At 35.9% G+C, this 11,316-nt stretch overlaps 1 protein-coding gene across 2 annotated transcripts; it reads right to left on the bottom strand.

Moving 5' to 3' along the window:
* Positions 1–447: 447 nt before the first annotated feature.
* LOC132130395 (pyroglutamylated RF-amide peptide receptor-like) lies at positions 448–9,965 on the bottom strand. 2 transcript variants are annotated; one of them, XM_059542102.1, is made up of 8 exons: positions 9,443–9,965; positions 6,422–6,580; positions 5,636–5,697; positions 4,649–4,881; positions 3,141–3,238; positions 1,565–2,038; positions 1,363–1,458; positions 448–550 (listed from the first exon to the last, which is right to left on the bottom strand). In XM_059542102.1, the coding sequence occupies exons 1-7, from the start codon at positions 9,771–9,773 to the stop codon at positions 1,409–1,411; spliced, it is 1,407 nt and encodes a 468-aa protein (XP_059398085.1). In that variant the 5' UTR covers positions 9,774–9,965; the 3' UTR covers positions 448–550; positions 1,363–1,408. The 2 variants fall into 2 exon arrangements, with proteins under 2 accessions (XP_059398085.1, XP_059398086.1); XM_059542103.1 differs by lacking the exons at positions 448–550; positions 1,363–1,458 and having other exon boundaries at positions 1,557–2,038.
* Positions 9,966–11,316: the final 1,351 nt, after the last annotated feature.

Here is an 11,316-nt window from a genome sequence, read left to right as displayed (position 1 = left end):
CCTTAATTTTTAAATAATTTTCCAATCAACTCCTTTGTTTTTTAAAAATCATTTTATTATAATATTTTATAGCCTAATACTAAAGGGTTTACTCTGAGATAAAGAAGACTTTAGTGTTCATAAAAGAGAATGGTATGCAGTGACATAAACTTTCAATGTGAAACATCAAAATAAGTCACAGTGTAACAAAGATATACAGATTAAATCATCTAAGCTACTTGATGTGCATACCAATAGAAAAATATACACATTAACAATCTTTTAAAATACCACCTTTTAATTAAATAATTATAATCGTAAAGATGTTCATACTATGATGGGCTGAGGTATCAGGGTGCAAAACCTGTAAGCAATCTCCATCTCCAGGTTGTCTGAAATTGTAAAACATTGCATGTAGCAAACTCTACAACTGTCTTAATGTAAATCCGCATGTTGTTAGGCTTTATTTTCCAAAGACCTCTGCGAGTACCTGCTGACTCCCAGAACTTCCAGTAGACTTTGGGCCCCATCCATGCAGACAGAATCCACACTCCATGATGCAAGCACACTCCTGGATATGAGACATGAAAGCACAGCCAAACAATCATCAAATAATCTTTAACGCTACACTCCACAAACTGACATCAAAAGAAACTGGGTCTCATTCACTAATCAATGCGTGGCTTATTCATTATTATACGCACAGGAGAACTTCTCATTAATACGTTTGTGCGTATATGAATTTGTACTTCATTCTAAACCGTTCAACCGTGTGCCTGTAATTTACATCAAATGCACCCAAACCAGCTTCATATAGGGACATTCCACACAACTCTTATCACATATGACGCTATCTAAATCAACGCCAAGCAAATGTGACATCTTTGAAACCACTTCAAACACAATTATCATGTATTATACAGACCCAGTTTACAGACCTCTCAGTCAGCTGTATATATGTGTATCTGCATTTTCATGAGGAACACACTTTTTCTTTCACTTTTATAGGCCTGAAGAAAAGATTTAATCTTAACATGTTTATAACTCTACCCACAGTAAGTAATTTTTGTGTATGTGTGGTTTCAGTTGAATACAAAATTTATTGGTGAACGTTCAAACAGATTTAATGTAGAAATTCCAAATAAATAATGAATGAGACATTATTTTACAGATTCAGCTGGAAAATATTCACCAAAGTTTAGGAAGGGTGCATTGAAAATATGATCTTTGGTCTAAACTATCTACAGTAGTGTGTTTTGGTCTTTCTCCGAGCCGAACCAAAACTAATGATGTGCTGTAGCTGGTCTTGTTCATACGTGGTCTTCAGAGGCTCAGAGATTGAATGTACTTCAAAAACATCTGTTTCTATCATTGGTGACTCACTCCAATGCTTATCGTGGAGATATTAACTGAGCTCCAAAAACATCCTTCAAAGGTCTGAAAACTGCCGTCTACAGGTTGTTGAATCCACATCATTAGCTGTGAGAGCAAAAATGAAAACGATGACTAAAGGACGGTCTTCGAAGTCATTAAGTTGATGAGTTTCAGGTATCATTACAATCTCATTTTGTTGACATTTACTCACCCAGTATCCCTGTGAGATGCCGGTCCGATCCAGACGTGCTGTTTGTGTGTGGAGGGTCAATAACACTTAGTATCATGGTACTGGAGGTCTTTTTGGGCCTGATGGCACTAAGAAGGTTCATGGGGGGAAACATGTTAGTCGTAGGCCTCTCTGGTTCAGCCTCCCATGCTGTTTTACTACACGATCTGATCCCTCGTTGCCTACACGTTGTCTCCAGGCACCGTCTGGGTTCCACTGATTCCACTGCTGAGATGCCCACTCGTCTGTGACTCCTCCAGGACCAACAGGAACATGAGCTACAGCAACAACCTCTTGCACCTGAACATCCTCGGGTGAGCAGAGCCAGCAGGTCCCTTTTGAAGGTGGTGTTGAGGGCAGCATAAACCAGCGGGTTACACACAGAGTTGCTGAATCCTAAGATCTGAACCACGCTGACTAAGAGAAACTCGGAGTCAAGATCAAGGTCCAGCTGACCTGTGTTCAGAGAACATACATGCAAGGTACAGCTATTAAAGCGTATGGAAATTTCTCTACAAATCAAGGAAAAAAGCTTTCATTAAATGCTTTAGGGTTGACTTGTAGGGGCTTTACACAAATTAGTTTTTGTGTTAAAAACAAGAGGCAGGGTAATGGAACGAAAAAAAGGCAATGTATAGAATACACAGTATATTAGCATCAATAACAATATGTTGCGGTTACATCCTAAGCTGCTAGTCGAGCTCTTTAAGATCAAGTCAATTCTGATTGGCTGTCCATTTTTTTTATCGTTCATCAACTGGAAAAAAAAACAAAAAATAATTTTAAAGTGATGCCAACAATATCCTGCCTTATTTCTAACTTTCCTATTTTTATAGGATTATAACAATTATTTAAACTTTATAGTTATTGATGTTGGTGTGAACAGCCTTTTGTGTTAATGTCTTGCTCTTAAGTGGAACTAAATAGCTTCTATTGGTCAGAGAGATGAAAAGCAGGGATTTACCAAAGCCACACTGCATGTCCATTTATAATGAGAACAATGTATGCGACCCCAGAATAAACGGCACATACCACTGAAATAATTAAATGATGTTTTTTTATTTAAATATTTCCTCATCATAAGCATTTCATAGAGGTCTGATATCCTGCACTTGCTTATTAAAGTTTTTTTTCTTTCTTTTTTTTGCATAAATTACATTAAGGATGTTTATGAATTACATAAAATGCTACACCTGCATTAATGCATTTTTATGTGATATCACACAATCTGTGTATGGAGACAATAGTACTACACCAAATTCATAATAGTTGCCAGTATGATAACTGTGAGAGGAACACTAGAACAAATGGTTGCCTGTCGAAGATTCACCGGAATGAGGTGTTGACCTCTACGAAAGGTTAGGGAGGAGGAAAGGGATAAAGAAGGAAATAATCTGAAGTGAAAATGGATTTACTCTACTCTCACAGAAAGGACAGCTGACATCTGGCTGACAGACACATGTAAAAGTTTTTTTTTTCATTACTTGTGAGGGAAAGAAAAAAAAGCAAGGAGAATGACAACAGTAAGCAAGAGGGAAGGGCACAAGAGGTTTGGTACCGTAGTCAAGCAGGAGGGAGACCAGATGGAAGGGCGCCCAGCAGGCGACAAAGAGCATCACCACGGTGGCCATCATTCTTACTGCACGCTTCTTCCTCCTGAGAATGAAAGGCATTTCTATTGTCTAAGGCATATCAATAGAGGAGTGCCAATCAAACAGCATTTCTTTGGTCCAGTCTACCAAGATCATGCGAACCGAGAGCAACAATGTAGACTTTATGCAATGTTGGCAATGAAAGCATCTGCTAAACTGACCTTTCAAAAGCAGTGTGTGAGTCCCAGAATTAGATGGACAAACAAAGAGTGTTTTTTTTTGCTTGTCAAAATCATTAGGTTCTGAACACATGAGTATCCATGCTGCGCTATTAGCCCAGGGGCCTTCAACTTTTTTAGGCTCATTGGTGAAAAGAGCAAGGACACCCTGTTATATGTTTAATAAAACCGAGTGCTGCATTTTAAGCTTGTCCTATACCTTTGTACCATATTAATGTATTTATATACTTTGCAATGATGCTTACATTGCAAAACCTTAATCATTAAATGGATAATTTACCCAAAAATTGATTTTCTTTCATCATTTATTCACCCTCATGTCATTACAAACATCTATGACTTTATTCTGTGGAACATAAATGAAGGCATTTTGAGAAAAGTCTCAGTTTTTCTGTCTACATACGAAAAGGAAGCCGTTGGTCACCAAAATGGTTTGGTTACCAATATTTTTGATGTTGCACAGAAGTAAATCCATATTTGGAATGACATGAGAGTGTGTAAACGATGACATAATTTTCATGTTTGGGTGAACTATATCTTAAATGATTTACAGAATCATATACTTGTACACTAGATTGTAGTTTTACTTAATGGGATAGTTCACCCAAAAACATAAATTCTTCATTAACAACTCACCCTCATGTTGATCCAAACCTGACTTTTTCTTCTGTGGAACACAAAAGACAATATTTTGAAAAATACTACAGTGTTTTTGTCCAAACAATATAAGTCAATGAGGTCCAGTGTTGCTTTTGCGCATTATGTGGACAAATAGTTTGAAACATTCTTTAATATATTCAAAAGAAAAAAATGCTTTTATACTGCAGTCCAATAAATAATAAGTTAGTATTGAGTAACTTATATTTTAGACACAGTATTATTATTTAAGGCCTGCTCACACCAAAACCAATAACTATATTAGTGTCCACATTAGCGCATGTTAACATTTTGTTCATTATAAGCATGGGCCGCAGTGACGTTGTCTGCTGCATTAAATATTGTCAGTTGTCAGTTGTATTCTGATTTGTTTTCACTGTTTGTTTGTTTGTTTTTTTACGTTCGTTTTAATTTTGGTGGGTAAAGTATCCCTTTAATATATTTAGCTTCTTACTGTAATTGTAACTTTGGTTGAAGTGAATTTAATATTAATATTTTGTTGAATGCATAATTTCATTTTTGAGACAATGATGAAATAAACAATATAATAGTAAGCAAACCCACTGTTGTAGACAAACCTGGTAATCTTGTTGATTTCAGATCCTGGGAGCATTTGAAACATGACATCATGTACTTTGTGCTTGCCCCAGAGTTCTCGCATGATCTTCCAGTACAGGATGGCCATGGTCAACAAGGGGGCCAGAAACACCAGGACGGACAGACAGGTAGTGTAGGTTCTCCTCTGCCTCTGGCTTGGCCATACTTCCAAACAACAGGTATGGTGGACATCAAACAGGAAGTCATATTTCACCTGGATAGTTAAATAAGAGGAAACTTATTATGTAGGCCCTTCATTCTATTCTATTTAAAAAAACAAACAAAAAAAACAGTTTGACAGATGGAGGGAAGGCTAGAGGCAGCTAAATATTCAATCTAATGAATTTGTTCAGCAAATCATATTGTATAATGCTGCTCATAATTATTCATCATTTTCCCAAATGAACTCTAATGGCCTGGTTTACTGACTGACTGGCGTTGCTAATGATTAAAGACAGCTTTTTATCCTTCTTATAAAGTTTCTGCTGAATTCCTGAAACAGCATGACATCATGATCATGTGACTGGAGGGATGCATACAACATGTTTTTGAGAAGAAAAAAAAGTGTGAAAGCTGCACATGCAAGAGACATGTTCTGCTCATGTTTAAACCATCAGCTGCTTTTTCTTTTTATTTCATTTAGTCTTTTGCTTTAATAATCACAACCCATTTCATAAACTTAATGAAAACTAGGACATTTCTTTCTTTCCTCAGATAGATTTAGCTGATACTACTATTTGAGCTAAATACTGATGTTTAGGACCTATTTCATTGTGTTTCTCATCTTTGACTGTTAATAACTTGAGTTTTGTCTGTTTAATAATATGTCCCTGCAGCAGAGTGGGAGCAATCACTAAATTGCTTGTTTAGTCTATAATGTGTAAAATGGATAGGGATTGTTCTGAAAATGTCAGACAGAATGTGAATGTAGTATTTTTATTTATTTTTTCTTTGGTTTGCACGTTTACCTCTACTTTCTGAACAAACCACATGGGAGCTGCGATTGCGAGGGCAACCAACCACACAGCCACTGTAAAATGAGGGACAAGATGTAACATTTGTAGTTTTGTAGAATTTCAAAAGAACACAAAAGAAGATGATTTGAAAAAGGTCACTGTTTTTGTCCATAAGTCAATGGGGTTCAAATTTGGTTTGCACTTTCATTATATGGACAAAACATTCTTTAAAATATTTATGAAAGCTCGCCAGGGCAACCAACCACACGGTCACTGTAAAGTTAGTCAAAATACACAATATTTTTTGTTTTCTATGCAGTGTCTAGCTCAAGGTTTTCATATTGATGTCTGAGGACTGCAAGGAGTCTGCAAACTAAATGTACTATATTTGATAACATTACTTTTTATCTGCTTTCTTAGAAGTCATGAGTTTATTTATTTATGGTATTTTTTTGATGACACTTTTTTTAACAATTAGAAATCTAATAAATATTTTTAGTTCATTATAGTAACATGGGGAATGTTTTTGTAATAATATATATAATATTTTAATTTCCTTACTGTAGTGACATCATTAACAAATTAAATATTATATAAATTACAAAATAAAATTCAATTCACACTGTAAAAAAAGATGTTTATACATTAAACATGTATATTTAATATGTTTAAGAGGACCCTTATATTTTTAGAAGGGTTCCCTTACAATGGGGAAAGGTAAAATATGGGGCTTTCACAAGGGATGAGTTTACCTGCTGTTGTTTGAGATATCTTTAATAACCTCTTTTCATAACTCACCTAGCATTTTGAAGGCATGGCAAAGAAAGTAGCTGTTGTGGACATGCAGAGGATAAAGGATTCCCTGGAAACGTTCTATAGCAATACATGTCATGGTGAGCATGCTGGTCCCGATGGCCGTCACTTGTAGGAATGGTATTAACTTACACAGAAAATCTCCTGTCGGGCAAAAAATTTATGAGGCACAGTGATTGAATCGTTGGGACAGAATATGAGTGAATTTGAGAACAGGCTAATTAACTGATTAAAGACTGTGTAAAAAATATTGAATAACAAACTGCTTGACCAGATTTCATATACAGTATACACAGTAGGTAGGATTAACTGTTGACACATAAGAAAAATGATACTGAGGAGGATTGCAGAGCAACTAAAAGTGATAGAAGGAAATGTGTGGGCAGTTAATGTCTTTATGGACAATGATGAAGACGTACAGTGCCGGGAAAAGGTTTTTGCCCCTTTCTGTTTTTTTTTTTTAATGTTCGTCACATTTAAAAGATTCAGATCAAGCAAATTTCACTTTTACACAAAGATAATGCAAGTAAACATGCAAAATACAGTTTTTCAATGATAAAAAAAAAAAAAAAAAAAACTATCCAAACCTACCTGGCTCAACGTGAAAAATCAAATGCCCCCTCTTGTTAAATCATGAAAGAACTTTCATTAACAATATTATTTTAGAAAGCTATAAAATTAAATTTCAGTAGCCACACCCAGGCCCGATTTACTGCCAGACCTTTTGAATCAAGAAATCACTTAAATAGAACCTGACTGACAAAGTGAAGCATGCTTAAAGAGCAACACATGCCGCGATCTAAAGCAATTCAAGAACAGATGAGAAATAAAACAGTTGATGTCTATCAGTCTGGAAAGGGTTATAAAGCCACTTCTTAGGCTTTGGGACTCCAGCAAACCACGGTCAGAGCCATTATCCACAAATGGAGAAAACTTGGAACAGTGATGAACCTTCCCAGGAGTAGCAGGCCTCCCAAAATTACTCCAAGAGAGCAACAACGACTCAACCAGGAGATCATAAAAGAACCCAGAACAACATCTAAAGAACTGCAGGCCTCACTTGCCTCAATTAAGGTCAGTGTTCATGATTCAACTATAAGAAAGAGACTGGGCAAAAAAACAGCATCCATGGGAGAGTTCCAAGGCAAAAGCCATTGATGACCAAATACAACACAAAGGTTCAGTTCACATTAGCCCAAAAATATCTTGATTATCCAAGACTTTGTCAAATATTCGGTTGACTGAAGTGACAAACGTTTAAGTTTTTGGAAGGGTTGTGTCCCGTTACATCTGGCATAAAACCAACACAGCATTTCATAAAAAGAACACCATACAATCAGTTAAACTTCGTGGTGGTAGTGTGATGATCTTCAGAACTGGACGACTTGCCATAATTGATTGACTTGCCATGAATTCTGCACTCTATCAGAAAATACTGAAGGAGAATGTCCAGCCATCAGTTTGTGACCTCAGCAGGATGCAGCAGGACAATGATCCTAAACACACCAGCAAGTCCACCTCTGAACAAAATGAAGGTTGTGTTTAATGATCTGAATCATTCAAGTGTTACAAATATGCATAAAATAAAAAAAACAGGAAGGGGGAAAAAACTTTTTCACACCACTGTTGGGGTGAGGAACATTGTGACACAATGTTAAATTTAAAATTTTAACTTGAATGTATTTTAAAATGTAATTTATTTCTGTGATGAACAGCTGTATTTTCAGCATCCATTACTCAAGTCTTCAGTGTCACATGATCTTCAGAAATTATTTTAATATTCTGATTTGCTGTTCAAAAAAACATTTATTATTATTATTATTATTATTATTATGTTGAAAACAGATGAGTAGATTTTTTCATGTTTCTTTGATAGAAAGTTCAGAAGAACAAAATTTATGTGAAAAAGAAATATTTTGTTATAAATGTCTTTGTCACACTTGATCAATTTAAAGAATCCTTGCAAAGTAAAATTATAAATTTATATACTTGTGATAATGATAATAGTAATAATAATAAAAAAAGAATCGTAGGAGAATCGTGATCTCTATATGAGACCAAAAAAATCGTGATTCTCAATTTATCCAGAATCGTGCAGCCCTACGTAGCACTTCATTAACTTAATTTATCATTTAGAAGTTAATTTAAAACTACATTATGTGCAATGTACATGTTTGAATATTTTTTTTTTTAAGTTGAGTGTTGCTTGTTATATTAAAAAAAGGTAATTAAATTGAAGTTTGGGCTCTTTTTTAATCATTGTTAATGTGATTTTTTACACAACTGTTTAATGAAAAAAAAAAGTGTTTTCCCCCTGCTTTACCGAAACTGTACCGAACCATAACATCAAAACCGAGGTACTGTACATACTGAACCATCATGTTTGTGTACAGTACCTTTACAACCATAACAATAATGATTATTATTATTAACATAAGATACCCTTTCTTAGAGATGAAAAAAAAATCTGACATTCGACAGGCCTAAGTGCAGTTCTGCACATGATTTATTCACTGGCATGAATTAATGTTACAAGTGCATCTTTTAATCTGTGCACGTATACTGAAGTGTACTGCAGCACAAACTTTTGACGAATTGTAGTTTTGTGAAAGTTGAAAAAAGAATGTGAAGAAAGCACAGAAATCCTTTACACTTTGAACAATACTATACCATTTAAAAATGTTGAATTGTCAGATGAATGCACTAGAGGTCAAGTACTTTGTTAGGGTGCTTTCACACTTGGTTTAATTGCCTGTCGAGTGCTCACCAAAAGTGATGAAAGCACCCTTAGCTTCATCAGTGGCTTTGACCATGCATTAACTATATATGCTTAAAGCTTTACTTTCCCAAAGATCTCACTTAATAGTGTTGAGATTGAGCTATACATCAGGAGAATTATAAAAAATTAGGGAATAACTGGGTGACCAATTGTTTATAGACAGTTATGGTGCATTATAAACATAACAGAAACTGATTTCTGCCAAGTGTGAGCAAAATTAAGCCTACCTGCCAACCAGTTGGTGAAGAAGTGCTGCAGCAGTGTGGCAGGAACACACACTATGGATATTAGGAGGTCACTGAGTGCCAGAGAGCAAATGAAGAAGGTGCTGGGAGACTGCAGAGCCTTCCTGTGACATAAGAGAACCAGCACCGCCCCATTTCCCACCACTGCAAGCCCAAAGATGAGCACATAGAGCAGGCCAAAAACTGGAAGCAGGGCACTAGGGAGTCTGGGCACAGCCACCAGAGGAGGAATGGAGAATTCCTGGATGAACTGCCAGCGAGAGAGGTTGGAAGCCTTCAGCATGAGGTCCAGAAGATGGGCAGTCAGGTTCATATTGATGAAGGTCAAGGGTCTTAGCTGTTTGTAGAACACCAGCGTGTTTGATTCTTCGGTTGTAGTGCCAACTGTTGTGTAGCAACTTGTTTTAACAATCTGTGGAGTCTGATCTTCACGATTTCTACAGAGAGCCTGTTTAAGTTACATTAATAAATGGTTATGTGTCCAGTATTGATCTGTTTCTCTTTGAAATTTATGGATTTCAGGGATTTTTCATGGCTGTTCCTTTTTGTTTGTGAAAACATGCCTTTATCTCATTCCTATTAAGGGTATGCTTAGGGAGCATCGATTTTAAGTCACTGTGGACAATCTATTGTGTTTATTGACAGGTTGCTACTCTGCTTGACATGTTACAAGACATGTTACATGACAAAAACCTCTTCAGTCAGAAGTTGTGTGATACCAGCCTTATAATGATGCCCCACTGTTGACTCTCAGTATGTCAGTAGAATTTCCTTTATCTGTTCCAGCTCTTTCTCGCTGATGCCTGATTTCACATTGTCTCTTGACTCATGTTTTCACAATCCTTATCTTCACAGTCCGGGTGTCTGTAACTGTATTGCTTTCTCCATTCTGGAGTGAGTTTAGACGATCTTCATCTTGTAATCTTGCAATATGCTGACAAATCGACAAACATTGTTCAGTTTAGATGATTTGAATGTCCTTGTGCTGAGAACACAGTCCAAACTTCTGGGTGAAATCTACTTTCAATATATAGGTAACTCAAAATAAAATAAAAATTATTATTTCATTTAAATGAAGTGTTTGAATTTGAGGTACTGTCTTTGAGACAACGTTACCTTCTAGCAACTTGCACCGTTCTCCCCATATTAATATAATATTCTATTAAAATTATACTGTGGTAACACAACAGTAAACAGTCAATTGGATTAACATACAAATATTGTTTGCACATTTCTGTGTCTATTTCATGCTAAATATACAAGCAAATAAATACGATTACGATTAGCTAATGAATGCATCGATGACGTACCAAGTAGCCTATAATAACTTTATATTTTTACATCACAAAATACTTGACGAGAGGTTTTAAGATTGTATTCTTGCCATGTATATTAGTTAATTAAAAAAAAAGTTAATAAAGTTAATACAATATTGCATTAACTAAAAAGTGCTATAGCCGCCTGTCAAAGGTTATGACTGCAGGTAAAACACGCTAAACCAACAGATAGGGCTATTCTAAAAATAATAATAAATAAATAATCCGAAATCGAATCATCCTCCTCACATGTAGAAAGGCGATTCCGAGGTGATGTTATGAACTAAACTAATAAATAATCCTCACATTTTCTTTCAACAGATCACACAAATGATGGCAAATGTGTCCATTCTCCGTTTCAAAATCGGATCGCTGTGATCTGCTCCGGTGGATCGTTATTCCTTCAAAGTTTCTCCGCCGCTCGTTTGAACCTCTCATTTCATCGTCTTTCTGAACGGGGCTGAGACACTTTGGAAAACCTCCTCTGCTCCTCATCACAGTTAGCACATTTTATCTATGTATTTATTTCTTACCTGGAAT

The sequence above is a fragment of the Carassius carassius genome, chromosome 47 (genome assembly GCF_963082965.1).
Source record: "Carassius carassius chromosome 47, fCarCar2.1, whole genome shotgun sequence".
NCBI lineage: Eukaryota > Metazoa > Chordata > Actinopteri > Cypriniformes > Cyprinidae > Carassius > Carassius carassius.
This window is presented reverse-complemented; position numbering and strand designations above follow the sequence as displayed.